Source organism: Hirundo rustica, chromosome 19 (genome assembly GCF_015227805.2).
Source record: "Hirundo rustica isolate bHirRus1 chromosome 19, bHirRus1.pri.v3, whole genome shotgun sequence".
Classification (NCBI taxonomy): Eukaryota; Metazoa; Chordata; class Aves; order Passeriformes; family Hirundinidae; genus Hirundo; species Hirundo rustica.
In genome coordinates, this window is record NC_053468.1 from 6127868 (window position 1) to 6148816 (window position 20949).

General features: G+C 49.7%; 3 protein-coding genes across 3 annotated transcripts; 2 read left to right on the forward strand and 1 right to left on the reverse strand.

Annotated features, from left to right (window-relative positions):
* Positions 1 to 449: 449 nt before the first annotated feature.
* Positions 450 to 2205, forward strand: POLR2J (RNA polymerase II subunit J). The gene is made up of 4 exons (XM_040082802.2): positions 450 to 602; positions 754 to 843; positions 944 to 1118; positions 1673 to 2205. The coding sequence occupies exons 1-4, from the start codon at positions 550 to 552 to the stop codon at positions 1706 to 1708; spliced, it is 354 nt and encodes a 117-aa protein (XP_039938736.1). The 5' UTR covers positions 450 to 549; the 3' UTR covers positions 1709 to 2205.
* On the reverse strand, positions 2093 to 17994 carry LRWD1 (leucine rich repeats and WD repeat domain containing 1). The gene is made up of 16 exons (XM_040082795.1): positions 17819 to 17994; positions 15868 to 16014; positions 13683 to 13917; positions 12400 to 12519; positions 10984 to 11136; positions 10138 to 10278; positions 9147 to 9488; positions 8387 to 8513; positions 8032 to 8141; positions 7394 to 7601; positions 5835 to 5907; positions 5599 to 5739; positions 4844 to 4938; positions 4107 to 4268; positions 3349 to 3473; positions 2093 to 2493 (listed from the first exon to the last, which is right to left on the reverse strand). Exons 2-16 carry the CDS (start codon positions 15945 to 15947, stop codon positions 2353 to 2355), a joined length of 2253 nt encoding a protein of 750 aa, XP_039938729.1. The 5' UTR covers positions 15948 to 16014; positions 17819 to 17994; the 3' UTR covers positions 2093 to 2352.
* ALKBH4 (alkB homolog 4, lysine demethylase) lies at positions 17917 to 20839 on the forward strand. The gene is made up of 3 exons (XM_040082797.2): positions 17917 to 18018; positions 18702 to 18899; positions 19337 to 20839. The coding sequence occupies exons 1-3, from the start codon at positions 17917 to 17919 to the stop codon at positions 19970 to 19972; spliced, it is 936 nt and encodes a 311-aa protein (XP_039938731.1). The 3' UTR covers positions 19973 to 20839.
* The last annotated feature ends 110 nt before the right edge of the window (positions 20840 to 20949 follow it).

Sequence of the window (20949 nt, forward strand, 5' to 3'; positions counted from 1 at the left end):
CACTGGTGACATCTCTTAGGCTCCCGCTGGTGCCATTTCTGGTGGCATCACTGGCGGCTCTGCTGGCGGCCTGATGAAAGCACCGGTGGGGGCTCTCCTGGTGGCACTGCTGCCATTGCTTGGTGTCCCTGCTGGTGCCACTTCTGATGGCCCTGCTGCTGCTGGTGGTTCCGTTGGTGGCAGCCCTGCTGCCGTCGCTGGTGGCCTGTTGTTGGCAGTGGTGGCATCCCTGGAGTCTCTGTTCGTGGCCCTGCTGGTGGCATTGGTGCCGTCGCCCATGCCCCTGCTGGTAGCAGGTGGTCACGGCGGCGGTGTCTCCAGCGGTGTGACCCTGGTGTGTGTTTGTTGTGCTCCTGCCACCGCCGATGGCCGCACGTCTGGCTCTGGTGGGAGCCGGCCCCGTCTCTGCTGCCCTCCGCAGCCCCGCTCGGGCCTTGCCTGCAGCGAGTCCTCCCGCCCGCCTGGGGGCGCCGTGGAGCCTCTAGGAGCACAGAGCGGGCGGAAGTGACGTAGCGGAAGTGGAGCAGCGGCCGCCATAGCAACGGCGGGATGAACGCGCCTCCGGCCTTCGAGTCCTTCCTGCTCTTCGAGGGCGAGAAAAAGTGAGGGGGTACCCGGCGGGGGGGCGACTAATTAAACCCTAATCACACCGCGGGGAGCTGGCGGGAGGGACCCCGGCTCTTTCCCCCAGCTCCGCGCTGTTCCCTGGCCCGCTGATTTCCATAACATCCCCGTGTCCCGTAATCCCCCCAGGATCACCATCAACAAGGACACCAAGGTGCCCAACGCCTGCTTGTTCACCATCAACAAGGAGGACCACACGCTGGGGAACATCATCAAGTCGTAAGTTCAAGCGGGGAGGGGATTTCGGGGGAGGTTTGAGGCTTCTCTGCCCTTCATTTCACTGGTTTGGTTTTGTTTTTTGTTTTTATTCCTGTTCCAGGCAGTTGCTCAAAGACCCGCAGGTGTTGTTTGCAGGGTATAAGGTCCCACACCCACTGGAACATAAAATTATCATCCGTGTGCAGACCACCCCGGATTACAGCCCCCAGGAAGCTTTCACCAATGCCATCACGGACCTGATCAGTGAACTCTCCCTCCTGGAAGAGAGGTTCAGGGTAAGGCCATTTTAATTTTTTTTTCCTTAAAACTATTTGGGCTTGATGTAATTAATCAAAGGGATGGGGTCATGTCTCTTAGAGCTGCTGGGGTTTAGGTTTATGAATGAATTCAAGCCACCCTCCTTGTGTTGTTCAGCTGCTGTCAAAGCATGGCAGAGCCTGGCTGCTCTTAAGTGCTTGTGTATTTTCTTATCTTTTTTTTTTTTACTTTTCCTGACAACACTCTGGTATTCTCACTGCTCATTGCTTCTGCTCAGTTTATTTATTGATTTAGCCCCTGAATTCTGAGATTTAATCTACCCAAAATACTACTCAGACAAAACCAGGGACTGTGAGTGAGGCCGTAGCTCTGATGTGCTGGGGAAAGGCACCAGGGCACCGATTTGGACAGAAGTCTTGATCTTAATTTCACTATTATTTTTCTGGTGGCTGCAGAGATTTCCACTGGGGGTTGTCGTGATTCACAGGAGAGTCAGGAATGATTAAACATCCACCTGCAGCTCAATCACAACTCTTGTCTTAGCATGCATATTTTTGTTTTTGCTTTACAGGTCGCTATTAAGGACAAACAAGAAGGAATTGAGTGAAATGCCCCCTCTGGAGCAGGCTGTTACTTCTGAGGCTGAATGACTTGTCTGTTATTGGATGAAATATTTAAACCTCCGTTCATGGCAAATATTTTCCCCCTTGTCCCACTTCTGTATAATTTTGGACAGCAGCAATGATTTGAGTTTGGTTTTTGGTTGGTTTTTTCCATAGCAGACAGGCACTGTGCCAAGAGGATAAATGGTGTGTTGCATTTGGTGGATAAGCCATTAAAGTGATTTTCAGTTTTCTAATTGGAGCCTAAAGGCAAATATTTGTGCTGGGCTGTTGGGGAGGTTGTTGTGGGTACGATTCCACCATGACAAGCTGTTTGGTGACAGCTGAACTCTCTGCTTTTCCTGCCAAAAAGTCCAGGCACTGCCAGCTGAACTGGTATTTTGTTTTATTAAGTGTCATTTCTATAAAACAAATGCACAAATTGTGAAAACTTACAGTAAAAGAAACCGGATGTTTACAATGAACTGATGAGTTTAACAAACTCTTACCTTGTTTTTGTGTTTTGTTTTTTTTTTTTTCCTCCACCTTGCACATAAAGCTGGTCTAGAAAACGTTCATGGGCACATGGGAAACAGTCACTAATACTGCACTGGGTCAAAGCACGGGGGTGGAAGTGTGGCACAGGGGACTATGACTTCTTCCAGATCGCTGTTATGTTCACACTGGTTAGCACAACGAGGTAGGTGAAGGCAGGGTCCGCTACCACGTTGTTCACCAGGATTTCGGGAGGCTGCTCCCCGTTCACCCGGAGCTCCGGCCACTTGAGGATCTGTGGGGAGAGCAGAGGGGGAGATGGGGCCCCGGGGATCCTGAGGCAGAGCCTCTTCCTTTTCCTGAGGGGCTGGTGGAGCTGTGTGGTTTTTCTCAAGGGCCAGGGTTTAGTGCAGAGGGCCTGCGTAGGGAGGGACAAGTGAAAACAGCTGCACCGCAACCCCAGAGGAACTGACTGGGGGCTTGGCAATGCCTTCCCAAAAAACCTGAGCAGTCACAGAATTGTAGAGCCTGGAAAAGACCCCCAGAGCACCGAGACCAACCTGTGACTGAGCAGCACCTTGTGACCCAGAGCAGAGCCCTGAGTGCCCTCCAGGGAGGGCAGCCCCTTCCAACACCTGAATAACCCTTGCAGTGAGGAAATAATGGAACACTGGGTCACTTCTTAGCCCTAATGTAGCTCCAGACCAGTGGGTGAGAGCCTTTGGAGGGTCTGTGATTGTCCTTTCAGAGGGACAGGCAAGGGAACAGTGACTGCACAAAAGAGGGAAATGCTGGGCAGAAAAAGGGTAAGTGAGCACAGGGAAGCAGGGAGTGCTCTCCTGCCAGGGAATGTTCACTTTGGCTTCCCTCCCCTCCCTGGGGGATGTGGTGCCTGCACACCTGTGCTCCTCAGTTTAAGCACTGTTTTTAGGGCTCTTGTAGAAGAGCTGCAGGTGGTGACAGATTTGCTTTGCAGCTCCTTGTTCCTGTCCCAGCGAACGGCCTTGGCCATGCTCTGGAGATTGCTTTTAATTGTTTGTGAGGGTCAAGTGTGGAAACACAAGGCCTGTTCTGGGATCAGCCTGCTCAGGAGACTGGGATCAGCTGCCCTGGGGTGGAAGGGAGGCAAGAGAGAGCACCTCAGACCTACCTGTGTGGGAGAGATCCTCCGCTCCTGGCGCTTCCCCTTCGGAGAGCCCCAGGCCGTGGTATAGCTGGAGAGGTTGTACATCCACACACTGCCCTTCTCATCCCCACAGAACACGTACTCTCGTGCTGTGAGAGCAGAAGGAAAAGCTGGGAAATGAGTGTGGAGCTGGGAGTCTGTTGTGCTGTAAAGCAGAGCTCCAGGAGAGCTGCAGGACCCCAGTGCAGGGTGCCATATTGCAGCAAAATTCCCTTACTGGCACAAAAATATCAATACCTTGCTCAGAAAGAATTATTTGGAGATAAACCAGCTGTCTTTAGTGTAGAAAAGCTAGTGCTAAATGCTTTGGGATTTCTCCTGACTTTCTTTAGACTGGTTTTGGGAGGTGCTGACCGGATCAGGTTTGTTTGTTCCTTGTCAGTCTCCAAACCCAGCTGCCCCATGTGTGACATCCCAGTGACACCACAGGGCGCAGCCCTGAGCTCTGTGCTTTGGAAACCTGTGCAAGAAAAGACCCCCCCCAGCCTCCACTGTCCCTGCCTCGTCGGGCAGATGGTGCAGCTGTGATTATTTCTTCCTGGTGTCATTTCCAGCCAGCTGGTGCTGGGCTGAGGCTGCGCAGCGCTGGAGAGCTGCAGAGGGGAGAGCAGGGCTCTCTGATGGGCTCTCAAATCCAGGCCTCTGCCTCCAGCTCCAGCCTGCTCCCATGGATTAAAGGAGAGCCATGGGCTAAGCATGAGCCAGGAAACAAGTGCTCCTACCTGGGCAGGTGCTGAGGGTCAGGTAGGACATGTCTGTTGTGGACCACTCCAGCTCAGCCAGAATAACTGCAGACATTGTCCGCTGGCATCCTTTTCCCTTGGCATCAAAAGACCTGCTCCAGCTCCACAAGTATATGCATCCTGGTTTGGAGCTCTTGGAAACTAGGGAAGAAAGGAAGGGAGAGGCTGTGGCAGCTGCTGGGAGGCAAAGTGCTTCGAGACAGAGGTGGTCCATCCAGAATATGGATTTCAAGCAGTGGGATCTGATCCAGCAGCAATCGTTTCCACCTGCTTTACCTTATTTCAGGATAATTTGAGGTTGCAGAGAGATTTTCAGGGCTATGTTTATGTTTCTGAGCTGCACAACAAGCGTAAGCTATTCAGAAGGAGCCTGTCTATGATGTGAAACCCCCAGTGCCCCCGAAAAATACTGTTCCCACCAGCCCTTGAGCAGAAAGGGACTCTCCTCCCTTCCACATGGGCACTGCTCGGCCAAGTGTGCTCTCAGGGATGTATCCATCTGATTTCCAGTCCTGTCCAAGCATGGGTGTGCACTCCAGGCTATGTTTTTGGGCAAGACAAGTGACTCTGGGAGACAATTCCATCCTGTGCAGCCCCCCAAAGCTAAAGGGGCTGTCACACCCCTTCCAGCCCCTCTGCTTGTCATGCTGGCTTCACCCTGCACATGCTGAAGTGCCCCGCTGTTTTTGGCATTGTGCTGCTGTGTTTATACTCACCAACGACATCATCATTGAGAAAAGCCAAACCATCAACCCTGTGAGATGTTGTCATGCCTTCCTCATCAGGAAACTGGAATATGGCTTCAAAAGGCCTAGAGCAGGGGGAAGGGTGAAATGAGCCAAGTCCTGAACAGCCAGCAGTGAAAGAGCACCCAGCTGCAGAGCCCAGAAGGAAATTTGTGTGTTAGCGAGTCTCTTGCCAAGCTTGGGGGAATTCCCACTTGAATTTACACTTTTGGTCACCTGGGTTTATCAATACAGCAGAAGCCTGTTTGCTCAAGAGATTGCTGTTTCACTCCATCTCTTTTGCAGGCATCAGGATATTTGTCAGCAGGGCACGACTTTACTTGCTTCTTCCTCGTTATTTTGTCCTGAGCCCCCACAGGGTGCCAGTTTCCTGGGTTACCTCACGTACCAGGAGCAGGGGAGGCCTCACTGTGAGACTGGAAACCGATCCAAAAATTTACACTCCGTTACACTACCTGGAGATGACACACCCTTCAGTTTTGGGGTATTGGATTACACTCCTGCCAGCCTTCCTGCAAAGCAGCCTGCATCTAAGCTCTGAAGGACCCTTGAGCACCATGCTCCTATTCTTTTTTTTTTTTTGGCCACTCTGGGAAGGGGAGGATGTTTTAAGTTTGGTAGGACGTGCTGCTTCTGCTCAGACCTCCTCAGAAATCAAGCCTTTGCTATGACTATCCCTTCTTGTTATGGAAAGCAAATGCACAGCCTCAGCTTGTGGCTCTCACCTGCTTTTTTGTCCCTTATCCAGTTTTATGTTCCAGGCAAAGCAGCCATCTTCACAGCCTGCCAGCAGGTACTGCTCCGGGCACGTGGGGACCAGGGCAATCCGTAGGGGGATGGAGGCTGTTTCCAGCACCAGCAGCTGGCTAAAAAAAAAAGCAGAGAAAAAGCAGTTAAGTGATGCTGTGACATGACAGTTACAGGCTCTTGGACTGGCCACATCTGTTTTTTGAACCTTTACCTTGCTTTGAAATTGTAGTCACAGTCTGGAATCCCAATATCCCAGAGTGCAATTCGCTTGTCATAGGATGCAGCTGTGGGACACAGAAGAGAAGCAGGGAGTGACACTGCTGCTCATCTGGCTCTTCTCGTGCTAGCTGGCAATTCTGCCTGAGTCACAGCCACCCTCTAAGGCTCCAGAGAGCTGAGTAAAGCACAGCAGCAGTCCCCGAGGCTCCTGGCCTGGCACTTCCCAGACACTGTCACACACGCACAGTCAGTGCTTTGTGCTCTTGTCCTGTGCTCTAACAGGGGCAGATAAAACAAAGTTTGTTTCCTGGCATCCATTACTGAGTTGTGGCTTCACAAGGTCTTTAGTTAGTGGCCCTCTGAGCTCATTTCTGGTCAGGGCTTCTGGTGGAATCTAAAAGATGAGCTCCAACCTCTACTCTCAGGCAGACACCACTTCATTCCACATATCCACAGCTTACTGTGTGCACATCCACAGCAGCTCCCACTGGGAAAATTAGGCACTGACAAAGGGTGACAAACATGTCACTGATACACTGGAATCAGAAGCAGTTCTAACAGATTACTCTGAGTAACCTGGACCCTCATCAGATGGCAGCCTTCAAACTCAGAGTTTCTTGGTGTCCCCTCCCCAAAAAGGATGCAAAGAATCTCCCTTAATTACTCTAAATTTTTCTATGAAATTTAACAAGTCTTGCTGTCCACACCATTATGCGGCTGTGCTACCAAACCTCCTTATCCCTTCCACCACCCTCCTTATCCCTTCCTCTGCTTCTGCTTTTGAAACTCTTCAGCTTCTCCTTGAAAAGCACCCCCTATTCTTAATAAAATTCCACTTTTAATGGTTCATGTAGCACTCTAACCACTCCAGGATGTGGGTAATTGTAGGCAAGACAAACAATGTGGGGTGCAGGTGTGGCCTGAATGGCTCTGTACCAGCTCACTGTACAGCCTGACAATGCAGTTGCAATTTGTAACACGATGGTTCATTACCAGTCCATGAAGCCACAGCCTCTGTGGGCTCTACTGTGAGTGGCAAAACTCTGCTTGACATCAGGACCTGAACAGAAATCTCTGATGAGGCACAGAACTCACATTAAAAAAAAAAAAGAAATAAATCAAAATCAGTTAAGCACATTGTTGGATAAAATGAAACCCAACAGCCCATAATAGGCTGCTGTGCTGGAGGAGAGCCCTGCCACTGCCTGGCTCCCAGCTGCCTGCTCGGCCATTCTTCTTACTCATCCCTGTGGAACAGATCCACTACTGGGCTTGTTTGTGGCTAATGTGTGTGTGACAGCCACCCTGAGAGCCACCAAGGGAGAAACAGGAGCTGCAGCAACGCAGCTACAGAGCCAGGCTCTGGCTGAAACAAGCTGTTCCTGCTGGAGATTGCTGCCACAGGAGAGTAACAATGTTCTCTCCCTAATGCCTGTCCCTAATGCCTTTTGTCGCTGTGTCCCTGCCAGCCCTGGTGACAATCCCCCTTGTTAAGGAAGCCCTGACTATTCCACAGCAGAACTAAAGCCAGGGATTCTGCAGCAGACTTACTGAAGAGGTGGGTCTCTTGGGTGGGGCTGAAGCAGACAGTAGCAATGGGCTTTTTGTGAGCCTTTATCTCTCCGTAGCAGAAGTCGGCTGCCACGTGGATGAGTTTGACAATCCCTCTCCTCCCCGCAGCTGCCAGGATGTTGTGAGCTTTCTTGCGGCTGTCGCTGATCACCATTGTGAGGGTTGTCCATGCAACGCTGAAGAACTCCTGGGACAGGGGAAAAACAAGACTGGGGTGACAGAGAACAGCCAGCAGGGTGTTAGCTCAGAGAAAAGACAACTGTCACAAGTGCTACTCAGGTGAAATGAACACGACTATTTAAGATGGAGCATCAAAACTCAAAACAGCTCTCAGAAGAGCATAAACTACAGAAAGAGGATGTTCATTGCTCTGTGCTGTCAAGCAGGCCCAGCAGTCAGACACAGCTTGTTTGAGGACTGGCAGGCTAATCTCCTAAACTAATACAAAAATAAACCTGAACCAGGCTAAAATGATAAGCAAGAAATGTTTATTATCTATCTCCATCTGTCCACACTAACACTTTCAGACCTCTTTGTAATACATATTATGCATGTGTGTAATTATTACAGGTTGTGCTATTCCCATTCAGTGCTTACCCTTCCCACTTGCCACCCACCTCTGTAGCCACTTTATACTTTTTCAGCACCGTCCCTGTCTCACAATCAATCAGACAGACAGATTCCCCTCCACAGGTTGCCACGGTTCTGGAGGAGCTCACAATGGGATCTGAAAGAGGAAAATATGAGTGAGAAGTTGCCAGGTTCAGGGATAACACACGAAGACTGCAGCTTATCACTGCCTGGTGCTGTCCCAGTCTCCTGTTTTCAAAGTCAAAGGAGAAATACGTAAGCAAGTCTCTTCCTGACAACGGAGACTACGGCTTGAAGGAGCAGGGGTCTAAGGCACGGAGTCCGCTGGGATTCCAGAGCCAGGTGGTTCTGGGAATCCTGCAAACCTCTTTAAGAGCTCACCTTTCCTGGCTCCAGAGTCTAGCACTGGCTCGAAGACACAGGACCAGAGCTGCGTTTTAAAATCCTCGCGGCTGTTGCCTTTACTGTGACACTGAAGAAAATGCAATGGCTCTGCACTGACATCCTCCTACAATAAACCATCCACATTTAGAAAATTCATTCCCCTGACATGGCTTGCCTGTGATTGCCTTGACAGAACACTCTACTGAACACAGCAATCTGAGTTAAACTCGAGTATTTTTCAGCCCTTCTGTGCTTATGGAGAACAGGAGAGATTGAGGTGCCACAATGTTCAAGACTCCTAAAGCAGCAGGGAACTGTTTAGCAAAGATGTGCCCAGCAGACCCCAGCAGTGAACCCCATTTCCTACAGCAGAGAAACGTGAAAAACCCTTTAGATCCCCACTGGCCTGAGCTGAGGGGGAAACACCTTTCCCCATGCAGCCACTGGTTTGAGCTGAGAGCAAGGCTTGCCAGTCCCATTCCTAAGCACAGGCTTCCAGTGTACCACCTCGGAGTGCTGGTCCATCCATCCCCCAGAGGGGATCCACTGGGGTCTCCTGGGGGGTCCCTTCTCTCCCTTGATGCCTCTGAGGGATTTAAAACAATGACAAAAAAACAAAAACCAAACCAAAACTCACAATATATTTGGCCAACTACGAGCTCCAAGCTGTGCAGAGCTCTGAAGAAACCTGAAGGCAGCTCCTCCCATTATAAACCAAGAGGCCCAAAGCCAGTCCCAGGGGGACTGACAGACGTACCTTGCGCTTGGAATTCTTCACGGGGGTCAAGGTAACCACGCTGTTGTCCTGCTCCTGGCTTTTCTGTTCCCCTGTCATGTGGCTGGATCTTCTGTTGCTTTGCCCCTTGGGAAACTGCTCCCCATTCTTCTGTGCGCCCTCAGCTCCCTGCTCAGGGGTTGCCTCCTTGGCTGCTTGGTTTGATGTTCTTGGTTTATCAGGAGCTGGGTCATCCTCCACATCACTGGATTTTCTGGGATTAAGCGCAGCCTCCTCCTCGGTCTTTGCCTGGGTCTTGGACCTCTTGTTTCCAGGGCTTGATTTTGAGTGATTTCTTTTCCTCTTGCTGGGTGTTACTGTGACCTATAAGGCATGTTGTCATGTTGTCAGGTTTTTAGCTTCCTCGAGATGTGTACATAATTTGTAAGTCAAAGATATTAATTATTCAAGTGCAAGTACCCTCCCACAGTTACAGACTGGGTTCCAGGAATCAGACAGCCCAGAGCTGCAGGGTTCCTAGAGGCAGAAGCTAATGGAAACCATGCAGCCAGCCTCCTTTTCAGCTCCCTTCCCCTGTCTCAGCTATTTGCATACCATGTGGAAAAACAAATCTGGCCTATGGCCCACAGGGGTGCAGTCTGCAGCCATTTCCAAGCAGGCAAACACCAGCAGAGTCTGGCCAGGCATCAGCCCAGGTCCCTAATTAAAATATCCCTTTCTAGAGGAGAGGTGAGTAGTTCCTAGAGTGAGTAGGACTGCAGTAGGACTGCACTCATGAAATGGTTTTGGTCCCCTGTGAGAATGGAAACTCTCTGAGGGAGCAACTCGACCTTCACATTTCGGGGAAAGCTTCAATCTGGCTGCAAAGAAGAAGCCTGAGCTGTTGGATACAGGCTGGAGCCTGAGACTCCCCCTGTGGTTACCAAAGGGTCATAAATGTGAACTGACAAGAGCTGCTGAATTCCCAGGAAACAGAGAGAACATTGCTAATGTAACTGGAAAAATCACCTACCTGAGCCACGTCTTTTGCAGCTTCCCTGGGGCTTTCTGTGCTTTCTTCCTCATTCTCATCAGCCTTCTCCTCTGTTTCAGTATCAGAGTTTAACTCCAGACCTAGTGAGTGTGCCAGAAACTCTTCTGCAATCATTTTCACCTGAGAAGCAAATATGTGGATATGTTAAAAAAAGAAAAGAAGAAAAAAAAGCCACAGCATGTCAAGCTGTGATGTGTTATGGCACAAAGAGCTGCTTTGCTGAGTTTTTAATGTCTGCTCCCATCATTCTTCACAAGTGGTGGAGGAGTCCCCAGCTGACATTACATGACCCAAGAACTTCACTTTGTCATGGGCATTCAGAGTACACAGCTGTGGAAACAACAGCACAGCAACAAACCAGGACAAAGGAGAGATAGAAGTCTCAGTTGTGTGTATGAACACACAAATAAAACAAACGTTACAAACTAAATGGAGTCTTTCCCTGCTAGGAGCAACTCCTGTCATTAATTCTTCAATCAAGAGTAAAGGTTGTCATTAAACTAATTTGCAAATAATTAAGTATTAAGGATACAGCATTAACTAGTATACTGATCCTAGTATTAACTAGGATACTGATTAACTAGTGCAAGTACCATTATTGCTTATGAATTATAAAACAAGGTTTAATGACAGTCGTTTCAACTTGGTGCACGTCTATTCCTGGTGCTTCTGTAACTGCTTAACAAAGCAGTGAAGAAAGAGAAAAAGCGATACCACTTGTCAGCAAGAGCACCCAAATCCAGGGAGTGTTTTAATCCAGTCCCTGCAGGAGCAGGAGCAGGGTCCCTGCTGGGAGAACAGGAGGGTGACTGGGGTGTGACCTACCCGCCAGCGGGTGAACTCGCTGAGTGAGCTGGGCCCATACACCACATTGGTCTGGACTGACTTCAGGAACTTTTTCCTGATGGACTTCACCTGCTCAGCTGTGTATTTCTCAGGGAGCTGGTCACGGAAGAATTTTTCCCAGTGAGCAGTAACCTAGGCAGAAAGACTGAGTTGATTCAACAGAAAAGCACACGGGAACTTGTGAAAGCGTTTAAGAAGCGGCCAACCCTGAGTGTTGCACCCAACGTCATGGCACCACTTTAATTTACTTATTCATGTTCAAATGACCACTTCAGCTAAGGAGAAAGTCAGTTCCTCTGTACCAAGGTGGAGTGAGTGTGGCTAAGTAGACACTGTCAGCATGGACCCATTTAGAGAGATACCTGGACTCCAAAAGGCTGCTCACCTGCCAGCACAGTTTCCCATTGGAGTTTCTGGTGGACAGTAACACATCCATCAGCATTTGGACCCAACAGGTATTTTTACATTGAGACACAGGATTAAGAACTGGGCAGGCAGGTGCAAATAACATCAGGGAAAGGCTCCAAGGTACAGACACCACAAAAAGAACAGCACAGGGAGAGTCTGGTGTCTCATTAAACAGGCAACCATGATGAGCTGTCTGGGACAAGAGGCTAAGTAGCCCTCACAGAGACCCTTGGAGGTTCACAGGTTTTATGCAGACAACACTCAGCACAATTCATCCCAGTTTTCAGTATTTGATTTTCCCCCCACTGTTACACTGTTACACAGAAGGAATTAAAAAGATCAATTAACTTGAATATGAATGGTAAGAGCAGTAATAAACAAAAACAACCAGCCAACCAAACCTATTTTCATAATTGAACAATAGTTTTGCTCAAGATCACAACGATGCCTTGTGGGAACAATCTGTCAGGAGCTAAATTGTGTAGACAAATGAGAGAAAACAGAGTTCTAAACATTCACAGCTGAAGAAGAAAGAACAAATCCTGGTTTCTGGTGTGTGCTGGAAAAAGCAAGATCATCCTGAGCTTGGTTTTGTGCACCCCATTCCTGGGGCCTGGGCAGTAACTTAAATTAGATGGGGAGGTGTCTGCAGCTGTTCTGGCAGCACCAGGCTTCCCCCATTCCTGAATGATGATCAGAATGACCTGAAAAACTACAGGATCAGACACAGACCTGGCTGGCCCCGCTCCTGTCACTTAAACCAAAAGCAAACTGCCTGCACAGAACAGGTAGAGCAGATGCCAGCACTGACCAGAGAAAGCAGCAGTAACACATCCCCTGGGTGGCCCAGTCTGCAGGCTGGGCTCAGATCATACCACAGGTACTGCAAACCACTTGAAGCTTGCTTGCAGCTCTGTCACTACACTGAGCATGGGATTTAGTTATTTCTGAGGTGTTTAGAGGTTGAGGAAATATCCCACACCTTACCTTGCTGGTGAGCTTACGGCTGTTGACACGCCTCACATGGTTGGCCAGTTTGGTTATGTCCTTGCCATTGAGCAGACGAAGATTTTGCAAAAGAAACATTACTTTATAGTCATCATTGAGCTAGAAAGAGAAAACAATATAAAATTTGTACATGCGGTACTCTCTTTACCTTTAGTCCTTGATTAAAACACAGCCTATATGAGAATGATATATTTAGTAAGGAAAAGCCATTTCATAAAATCTCCTCAGGATTTTCAACCTGAATCTCACATTTTAGGTGTGAATTAATGTTTTCTGTGAGTTGGGATCTTAAACTGCAGACAGAGCTGCCCAGCCCTCAGGCAGTGCTAACATCCAGCACAAGGTGGGGGCTGTGTAACTGCTCATCTGCTGGGCCTGAGCTCAAGGCTGGGAGCTCTGTTCATATCCCTGAACTCCAACACAGGGGAAAGCTTGTCCTGCCTCCAGTCAAGGAATTCCAGCAGGAATTCCTAGGGTCAGATGCATTTTAAGTCAGATAGTTCACCATACAGCCCCAACATACTGCCAGTGTGCCACAGCAAATAAGCACATGGGGATGCTGAGTGGCCGATGCCAGTTTACAGCACAAGTGAAATCAGTTTTGGATGTTTGACTTGTACAGTCAGCAGATCCTCTTGGGAGAAGTCAAAACCTAAACCAGACTAATCACCAAGTTTAAACCCTCATCTGAGGACCCAGCCCGCTTTTCTAGAGCACAGAGGGCACTAAAACTAACACAGATATTAGGAAATAAAAAATAGCATTAGATATTAGGAAAAAAACTCTTTACTGTGAGTGTGGTGATGCACTGGCACAGGTTGCCCAGAGAAGCTGTGGCTGCCCCATCCCTGGGAGTGTTTAAGACCAGACTGGAGAGGGTTCTGAGCAACCTGGTCTAATGGAAGGTGTCCCTTCCAAACCATTCTGTGATTTCACCTTTCTATAAGGACACCTCTGCACAGTCATTACTGTATTTTACACCAGCACGAGCATAAAGCGCTGTGCCTGATAACCCACCTAAGATAGGACTTTGGCCTAGAGAATCAGGAGTTCAAGACACAGATTTTAATATCTGAGTGGTTTTTGGGCAAGTCACTTCTGCAGATTGAGAAACAGTGGCACAAAGTGGTTAAATATCACACAAAGGCTGGCTGCTTTCTCAAATGCTCTGGCACTTGCTGCCCAAGAACAATATATAAGAACTTTGCACAACTGCTGTTTGTTTGCCTCTCTGTTTAATGTAAGGAGTGGGGGTAACTCACTGTCAAGTACACATTGTTCTCGTAGGTCAGCTCCTCGAGCAGGGGGAACTGTTTCAGAGCAGTTACATCTTCCAGCTTGTTATTATTGCAGTTCAGGACACGCAAATCGGGGAGGGTTAGGCTGTTGGGAAATTTGTCCAGTAAATTATCGGAGAGATCGAGTCTCTGCAGGTGCCTCAGGCGGGAAAACAAGCGCGGGTCTAGATCTCCAGTCTTCAGCTGCAGCTTGGACAGGCTGAAAACAAACAAAAAACCCCCAACTCATGAACTATCTGCAGCTCACTGGAAGGACAAATGCTGATTTCATAGCACAGACAGTCCCATTGGTGGCACCTCAGCCCAGCACAACTCAGTGAGTACAGCTGACCAAACCTGCTTTTTCTGGGGGCAGCATTCTGGACTGTGAGCACACTGTGGGATAACTGATATACCTGAGCTAACAGCCCTCATCAGAGACTCAGGCCTGCCAAAGTACAGTTAACCTGCAATTCAGATCATCTCCTAGGGGTGACTGAGCTGGCTGGGAGCGGTAAATCACCAGAAAAGTTCTTATTTTATAGAAAAAGATTACTACACCTCCTAAAAGGTTCGGTTTTTTATTCCTGTGCAATGTTGATTCAACAAGACAAGCTGTGGCAATTCAAGACACTGCACCCTCAGTCTATGCTGTCCACAGAATGCACTATGTTCATTATTTCACCATTCAGGCCAAGTTCAGACTGTGTCCCTAAATAACTTGTCTGTTTTCAAAGAACTAACTTGACAAAAAAGTGATTTTTCCATTTCTTTTATAGTGAGTTCTGCTGTAAATGTTTCTAATGGTAAATGTAGAAATTCACCTGACAAAATCCTAAGGCTGCCACCAAAACAGAAGAACTCTGTCCTGAAAGAGGAAGTGGTACAGTATTGGTGAGGGGAAAAGAAATATCCCTTCTCTGTAAGAAAGTGAAAATTGTGTATTTTAAGCAGGATCATTTTTATTTGATTAGATCATTTAGCTGAGCTCCAAAGGGAGACTCCAGTCCTGGCAACATCTCTGGAGGGCACAAGCTTGAGTTCCTTTAACAAACAGAATCTCTGCCTCTATTGACTAGTTAAAAACAATATGCTTCTGGATATTAATGAATAAATGAGACAAATAAATCCAGAAAGCAAGATCCTTTCTCCTTCACTTGCCATCTCAGAAGTGTGAGCAGCCAGTCAGAGCTGGTAAGAAAGGTTGAGGACAATCCAGCTGGCTGCAGAGCTGTAACTGTGGTGTACTTTTGGGGAAAAACTCAATGGTGTTCCCCAAATAGACTTTCTGAAACACAACCCACCAACATCACAGTATGAAGCTGCACGGAGAAAGCCACGCTCCAAAAGTCTCCCCACCACTCTGTTACCCAGATTACTGCTGCAGCTGATACTCCTCAGAGAAACATGCGAGTTTCTCACTAAAAATAATTACTTTAGCACAAGGCAAACTGAAAGAAATAACTTTAAAGAGTACACGTGAAACCCAAACCCCCTGACATCAGCAACAAAAACAACAAAGGCGTCAGCCAGAAACCGGCCAGCTGAGCCACTTGGATTGGCCAGCTCTGGAACAGCAAAATTCCACTGTGCTACACATTTGGAAAGAGACATATTTGCAATGTCCCCTGTTAAGGATCTGAGTGACAAAACTGTTTTTAGAGGTTTTTAAGTGATTTAGAGTTTATTCTCTCCCTCTGCAATGTTTGAGGTAGTAGGATAACTGGATTTAGAAGAGATGGAACATGATGGAGGAAGAGGAAAATGGAAGGGAAATAATGCCAAAAGTACTTGAAAAACCCGCTGAAATCCATGATGGAAGATTCTCTTATTCACATTAGGCAATTGCTAGCAAAGATGCAAGGGGTTTGGGGGTAGGGACAATACCTTGGGGTTAGGAAATCAGGATCCAGCTTTTAGCAGTTTCACAGAAAGAATGGCAGCAAATATACAGCAGAAATGGCAAGAAAAGGTGACATCTGCCACTAACCTCTTTAGTGAACGCAGTGCCACCACTGCTCACTGATCCTGCACTGGGAATGCCCCCTCAGCTCTGTGCTTGGAACTCTCTTGAAGTAAAAAAATGTTTAGGGGAAGACAGACAGACAGACAGACAAAAAGACAAAGGTTGAACTCATCTGGAATTTTCCATGGGCCTGTCTGCACTTACTTCAGCGTCTCGATCTTTCGGAGCCTCGTAGATCTTGGAACTGCTCTTTCCAAAAGAAGTTCTGTAGTAATTTTTGACATTTTTAATCCCCACCTCTCTGCTGGAATCACTAATCAGTCAGCTGCAGGATGTCTTCTGGTTACCTTCCTGATAAAACAAATGGGAATAAGAGGAGATGTTTTCAACAGCTCCAAGGGAAGGGGAGAAAATATTTATGAGGGTATCTACTGATTTTGCTGCTGTGTTGGAAGCCACCTTTTTTACTTGGTTGAAATGAACATGGCAGAGACTATTATTAGATTGGGCACAGGCTCCCAGCACGCTGATCCAATCCATCTCCAAAAGAGAGATACATCCCGTGGCTGTTGGAGTGACAGACCTGCTGCAGGTGTAAGCTGTCCGTGAGTGATGGCACTCAGGACTGGGACAGCATCACAGGTACCTGTTTGTGCCTCTCCTGGGCCCTGCTCCAGGAATTCCAACACTCTTTCACACAAAAAGCAGCAGTTAGAGTCAATACACCTGCTGTGAATGTTTTTATCCCAAGAAAGTGACACTGCGCTCACTGGCCTAACCAGCTGGACAGACTCTTGGCTGATGACTTCTGAATTCCCAAAAATCTGGGAAAACTGAATTAATCAGCAGAAATGTAAACACACGCCAATCAAGGACATAATTTCCTCATGAAAGGAGAAAAAAAATCAACAACGTTCTCTGTCCTGTGGGTGATTAACTGATGTTTCAGTACACACACACACAGAGCTCTGCTGTTATTTGGAATAACAATGCTGACAGGGCCAAAAGAGCTCCATGAAATGACTGGTTCAGGGCTTCCCACTCTTCCTGACACAGATTCCGAGAGAGGGAAATAAAAGAGAACAGAGCTCCAAGGCCAGGCTCGCTCCTGTCTTTCTGTGTTAGATCAACGCTGCCTAAATGCCACTCCAGCACATCGTGAGGAGCACACGGGGCACGGAGCTGTCCTTGGGTTTGGTTTCAGCAGCCCCACACACCTACAGCATTGTGTGATGAGCAACGGGGCACTACAATGTTGTATACACTGAAATACTGTATACAAGCACAAAGAGCTGAACCGAAAACCCGTTTGAACAGCAGCTGTTTGGGATTTGATCCTTCAAGTGACAGAGCTCTCGCTGGAAGTCAAAACCACAGGGTCAGGCTGATCCAACCAAACCTCCCTCAGGTCCTGTGCCTACAATAAAAATGTGACACCAGTGACTGTGGACGTTCCCACTGCCCTCTCTTTGGCACACTGACACCGCAGACACAGCTGTGGCACTGCGGGAGCTGCAGGGAAGGCCAGACACGGCACTTCCCATCCCCACAGCATCGCGGGCGATGCTGCAGAGGGTGCATTCGGCTACCCCGGGGGCTGCTGAGCCCCGGCGATCTTTCACTGGGAACTGACCCCTCTTGCCCCACCGCAGCTCTGGGGATGGAGCCCCCCACAGCCGGGCATCCCCCTGACCTGAAGGTGTTTGCTCGGAGCTGCCCCGCACCGCCCGGCACGGCTGGCGCTGCCCCGGGACGCGATGCGCGGGATGCCCCGGGGGTGACAATGCCACGGATGCCGGGCTGTCCGCACCGGGCCGCGGGTATCACCGGCTGCGGGCGCAGGCCGCGGCTCCGCCCGTGGGCAGGGCCGAGCCGGGCCGGGCGGGGCAGGTGCGGCCCCGGGCCGAGGCCTCGCCCGTCACCGCCGCCTCCGGACACCGAGCACCGCGGGGGACCGGCGCCGGCCGCGGCCTGAGGCGCCCCCGCGGGGCGCGCGCCGCGCCTACAACTCCCAGCGACCCCCGCGGCGCCGAACAGCGGCGCGGGGCCCGGGCGCGCCGCGAGGGCTGCTGGGAGCACGAGTCCGCCCGCACCCTACCCCCCTCCACCCCCGCTGCCCGGCCGCGCGGCCTGCGCCCAGCCCCGCCGCCCTCACCTGGAAGCGGCCGGGGAGGAGGAAGAGGAGCCGGGGAGGAAGGAAGGGCGGGAGGAGGAGCGGGGAAGGGGGGGCGACTCCTCGGCGCAGCCAGCGGGATGCGGGCGGCGGGCGGCGGCGGAGGGCCGGGCTGCGGCTGCAAGGGGATCCGCTCCTGCCTGCTCTGCGAGGGGCCCGCGCCGGCCGCTCCGCCCCCGCAGGTACCGGGGAGGGGGCGGGCGGCGGGGCGGGGCGGCGGGAGGAGCCGGGGGGCGGCGGGGGGCGCCGGCCGTGGCCTCTCGGGGCGGGGCGGTTGCGGGACCCCCGCGGCCGGAGCGGGGCCGGGAGCCCGGGGCCGCAGGGTCGCAGGACGGGGAGCAGGCGGAGCCCCCGCGGCGGCCGCCCCGCCGCCTGCTGTGAATTGTTCACCTCGGTAACGCTCAGAAGCACAGCCGGAGCCCACCTGAGCCTCATGTGTTACATTCGCGTTCGTTCGTTACAGCTTAGCGTTGTGGCCTGCGCGATTTTTCATCGACTTTCCTCGTGCAACATTTATTGCAGTGACAAACCGTATCTGTGCAGCAAGACCCACCATTAATCTCCTCACACCCGTGGGGCTGAGGATCATCGGTTCTTCCCTGCCTTTCCAGGATAAAGACATCAATAGGAAAGGAAAGCGGTTTCAAGCAAGCAGCACGGTGATGCTGCAGCTGGGGGGGCGGGAAAAAAACAAAACAAAACAAAAACAGGGAATAGTTGTTCCCCAATTCCCCAAAAGCAGCTGTAACATTTCTCTTGTCTGCAAGAATGCCGTACAGTTTTCATGCTGCAATGCCAAGGTTGCAGGGGTAAATAAAGGAAATACGTTATTGCCTTTTTTTCTTTTCCGTTGATATCTCCACAGGGAGAAGATAATTTCACTTACTGTCCAGCAACAGGCCTAGCTAAAGGAAATGAGCATTCGGAATTTGCTGGCTGGGCATTTCCCTTTCCAGGGGTGTTCCTGGTGGAGGAGTTCATTAGTGAAGATGAAGAGTGTGAGATAGTGGAACTGATGGATCTAGATGACTGGAAACCGTCACAGTCTGGCCGAAAGAAACAGGTTGGACTTTAGAAGCACATCTGATCTTAGATCCCTCTGGAAAAGGAAAGCTGTTTTTGGTTAAAACTCCAAATATTGAGACATTCCATTGAGTGTTTCCTTTGAAAGCTTTTCCTGAAATCAGTGGCAAGAATTACCCGTAATTAAAATCAACTGCTTGCAAAAATACATGATAGTTACAACAAACAGTATGTGATGGTGTGTGTTCAAGCATTAAAGTTCACACGATCTCCAAGAGAAAGAAGGGGGTGTTCAGATTTGGTTTTACTTTATAAATCCAGAGAGATTAATGTCGATTCACTGAGTCCTTTTGCAACCTGGCAACCAGGTCACTGGAAGAGATGAGAACAGAACTCTGCAGGAACAGCCTCTCCAAAAAGACTTGTCCTAGATTTTTCCTTTACACTAGCTTTTTCCTCCCTCTTCTTTTCCAACAGGACTATGGACCCAAAGTGAACTTCAAGAAACAAAGGCTGAAAGCTGGCAGCTTTACTGGCTTGCCAAGTTTCAGCAGGAAGATTGTGGCACAGATGAAGGCCTGCGCTGTGCTCAGTGGTTTCTTACCTGTGGAGCAGTGTAACCTGGACTACAGACCAGAGAGAGGCTCTGCCATCGACCCCCACTTTGATGACTGGTGGCTCTGGGGGGAGCGCCTGGTCAGCCTGAACCTGCTCTCAAAAACTGTGCTCTCCATGTCCTGCGATTCAGAGGACACCATCCAATTATTTCCCATTTCCAGTAAGGAGGAATTGAGTCCCCCTGCATCTTTCGCGCAGACATCAACGTGCAGAGATTCAGGAGAAGAGGGAAACGAGTGCTTTTTGTCCCCGAGGCTGGTTCCTGGGAAGGAAGTGAGTGTGGCCATCCTCTTGCCCCAGAGGTCGCTGGTGGTGCTGCACGGGGATGCCCGGTACAAGTGGAAGCACGGCATCCACCGCAGGCACATCGAGCACCGCCGCGTCTGCATCACCTTCAGGGAGCTCTCTGCCGAGTTCAGCGCCGGCGGGAGGCACGAGGAACTGGGCAAAGAACTGCTGCAAATCGCTCTTTCCTTTCAAGGGAGACCCGTGTGACCAAGAGGTTGCATTTTTTTATTGGGAGAGGTGTAAAATGAGGCGTGGAATTTGTGTGACTCGGTTTATTTCTGAGGTGGGTGTAAAGGAACCAGGTGTGTGCAGAGATAAGCTCAATAAAACGAAAATCTAACAAACAAGTAAAAGGGGTGAGCTTCAAAACCTCCTGGGCAGTGGGAGCTTTTAGGCCAAAGTCAGAAATGAGAGGTTGCATGGATTACTTGTGTTGCAACAACAAAAGCAACCAACCAAGTTCCTATACACTTAAATGAACCCAAGAAAGTTAGAAACATTAAACAGAGTAACAAACAGCCAGCCGTGACACAGATTTTAAACTTTCCTGGTGCATACCTGATACTGTCAGACTGGTTTGAATTTAGCACTGAGCCCTGGGGTACAACTGTCCCCTCACCCACCTCAGACAGGTCCTGTGGAGATCAGGTCTCAGGGGAGGAAGGTAAGCAGGTATCTCTCCACAGACAGTACAAAACACTGAGAACTCATTAAAGTAATTATCCTTTGCTGAAGATTCATGCTCTAACAATGAGGATTAATCATAAATTCCCTGTGTGACCTGTATCTTCTGGGACCAAGGAGCAGCATTTGCAGAGGGCCAGTGCTGACTCTTTGGGCTTGGACGGAGATCAGACCAAAGGCCTGCACAGACTGTGTTATTTTCTGATCATTTGTCATCTCTGAACCCTGCTGTCAGCTCTCAGTAGCAACAGTCTGATTTTGGGGATTAGCTGGGCAACAGACTGCAACCCTGGCAGCCATCATTTATTTTCCTGGCACCTCCAGCAGTCAGGTTTGAATCATGCCTCGTACCTAAGATTCAAGTAGTCATTTGCAGCAGAAGCTGATCTGAGGCCATCTGTCTGCTCTGAACAAACTTCTGTGCTCTTGCAAATGAAGTTGTGCTGTGGAAGAAGCTTGATCCTTTAATAAGCACGGTGGTGCCATGACAGCCCTTCAGC

Coding starts and splice junctions, on each gene's coding strand:
- POLR2J (XM_040082802.2), top strand. CDS start 550: ATGAACGCGCCTCCGGCCTTCGAGTCCTTCCTGCTCTTCGAGGGCGAG. Junction 603..753: donor CTCTTCGAGGGCGAGAAAAA/GTGAGGGGGTAC, acceptor TAATCCCCCCAG/GATCACCATCAACAAGGACA. Junction 1,119..1,672: donor TCCTGGAAGAGAGGTTCAGG/GTAAGGCCATTT, acceptor TTTGCTTTACAG/GTCGCTATTAAGGACAAACA.
- LRWD1 (XM_040082795.1), bottom strand. CDS start 15,947: ATGTCAAAAATTACTACAGAACTTCTTTTGGAAAGAGCAGTTCCAAGA. Junction 12,520..13,682: donor AGAACAATGTGTACTTGACA/GTGAGTTACCCC, acceptor TTCTCTTTCTAG/CTCAATGATGACTATAAAGT. Junction 7,602..8,031: donor AGTATAAAGTGGCTACAGAG/GTGGGTGGCAAG, acceptor CCCCTGTCCCAG/GAGTTCTTCAGCGTTGCATG.
- ALKBH4 (XM_040082797.2), top strand. CDS start 17,917: ATGCGGGCGGCGGGCGGCGGCGGAGGGCCGGGCTGCGGCTGCAAGGGG. Junction 18,019..18,701: donor CGGCCGCTCCGCCCCCGCAG/GTACCGGGGAGG, acceptor ATATCTCCACAG/GGAGAAGATAATTTCACTTA. Junction 18,900..19,336: donor AGTCTGGCCGAAAGAAACAG/GTTGGACTTTAG, acceptor CTTTTCCAACAG/GACTATGGACCCAAAGTGAA.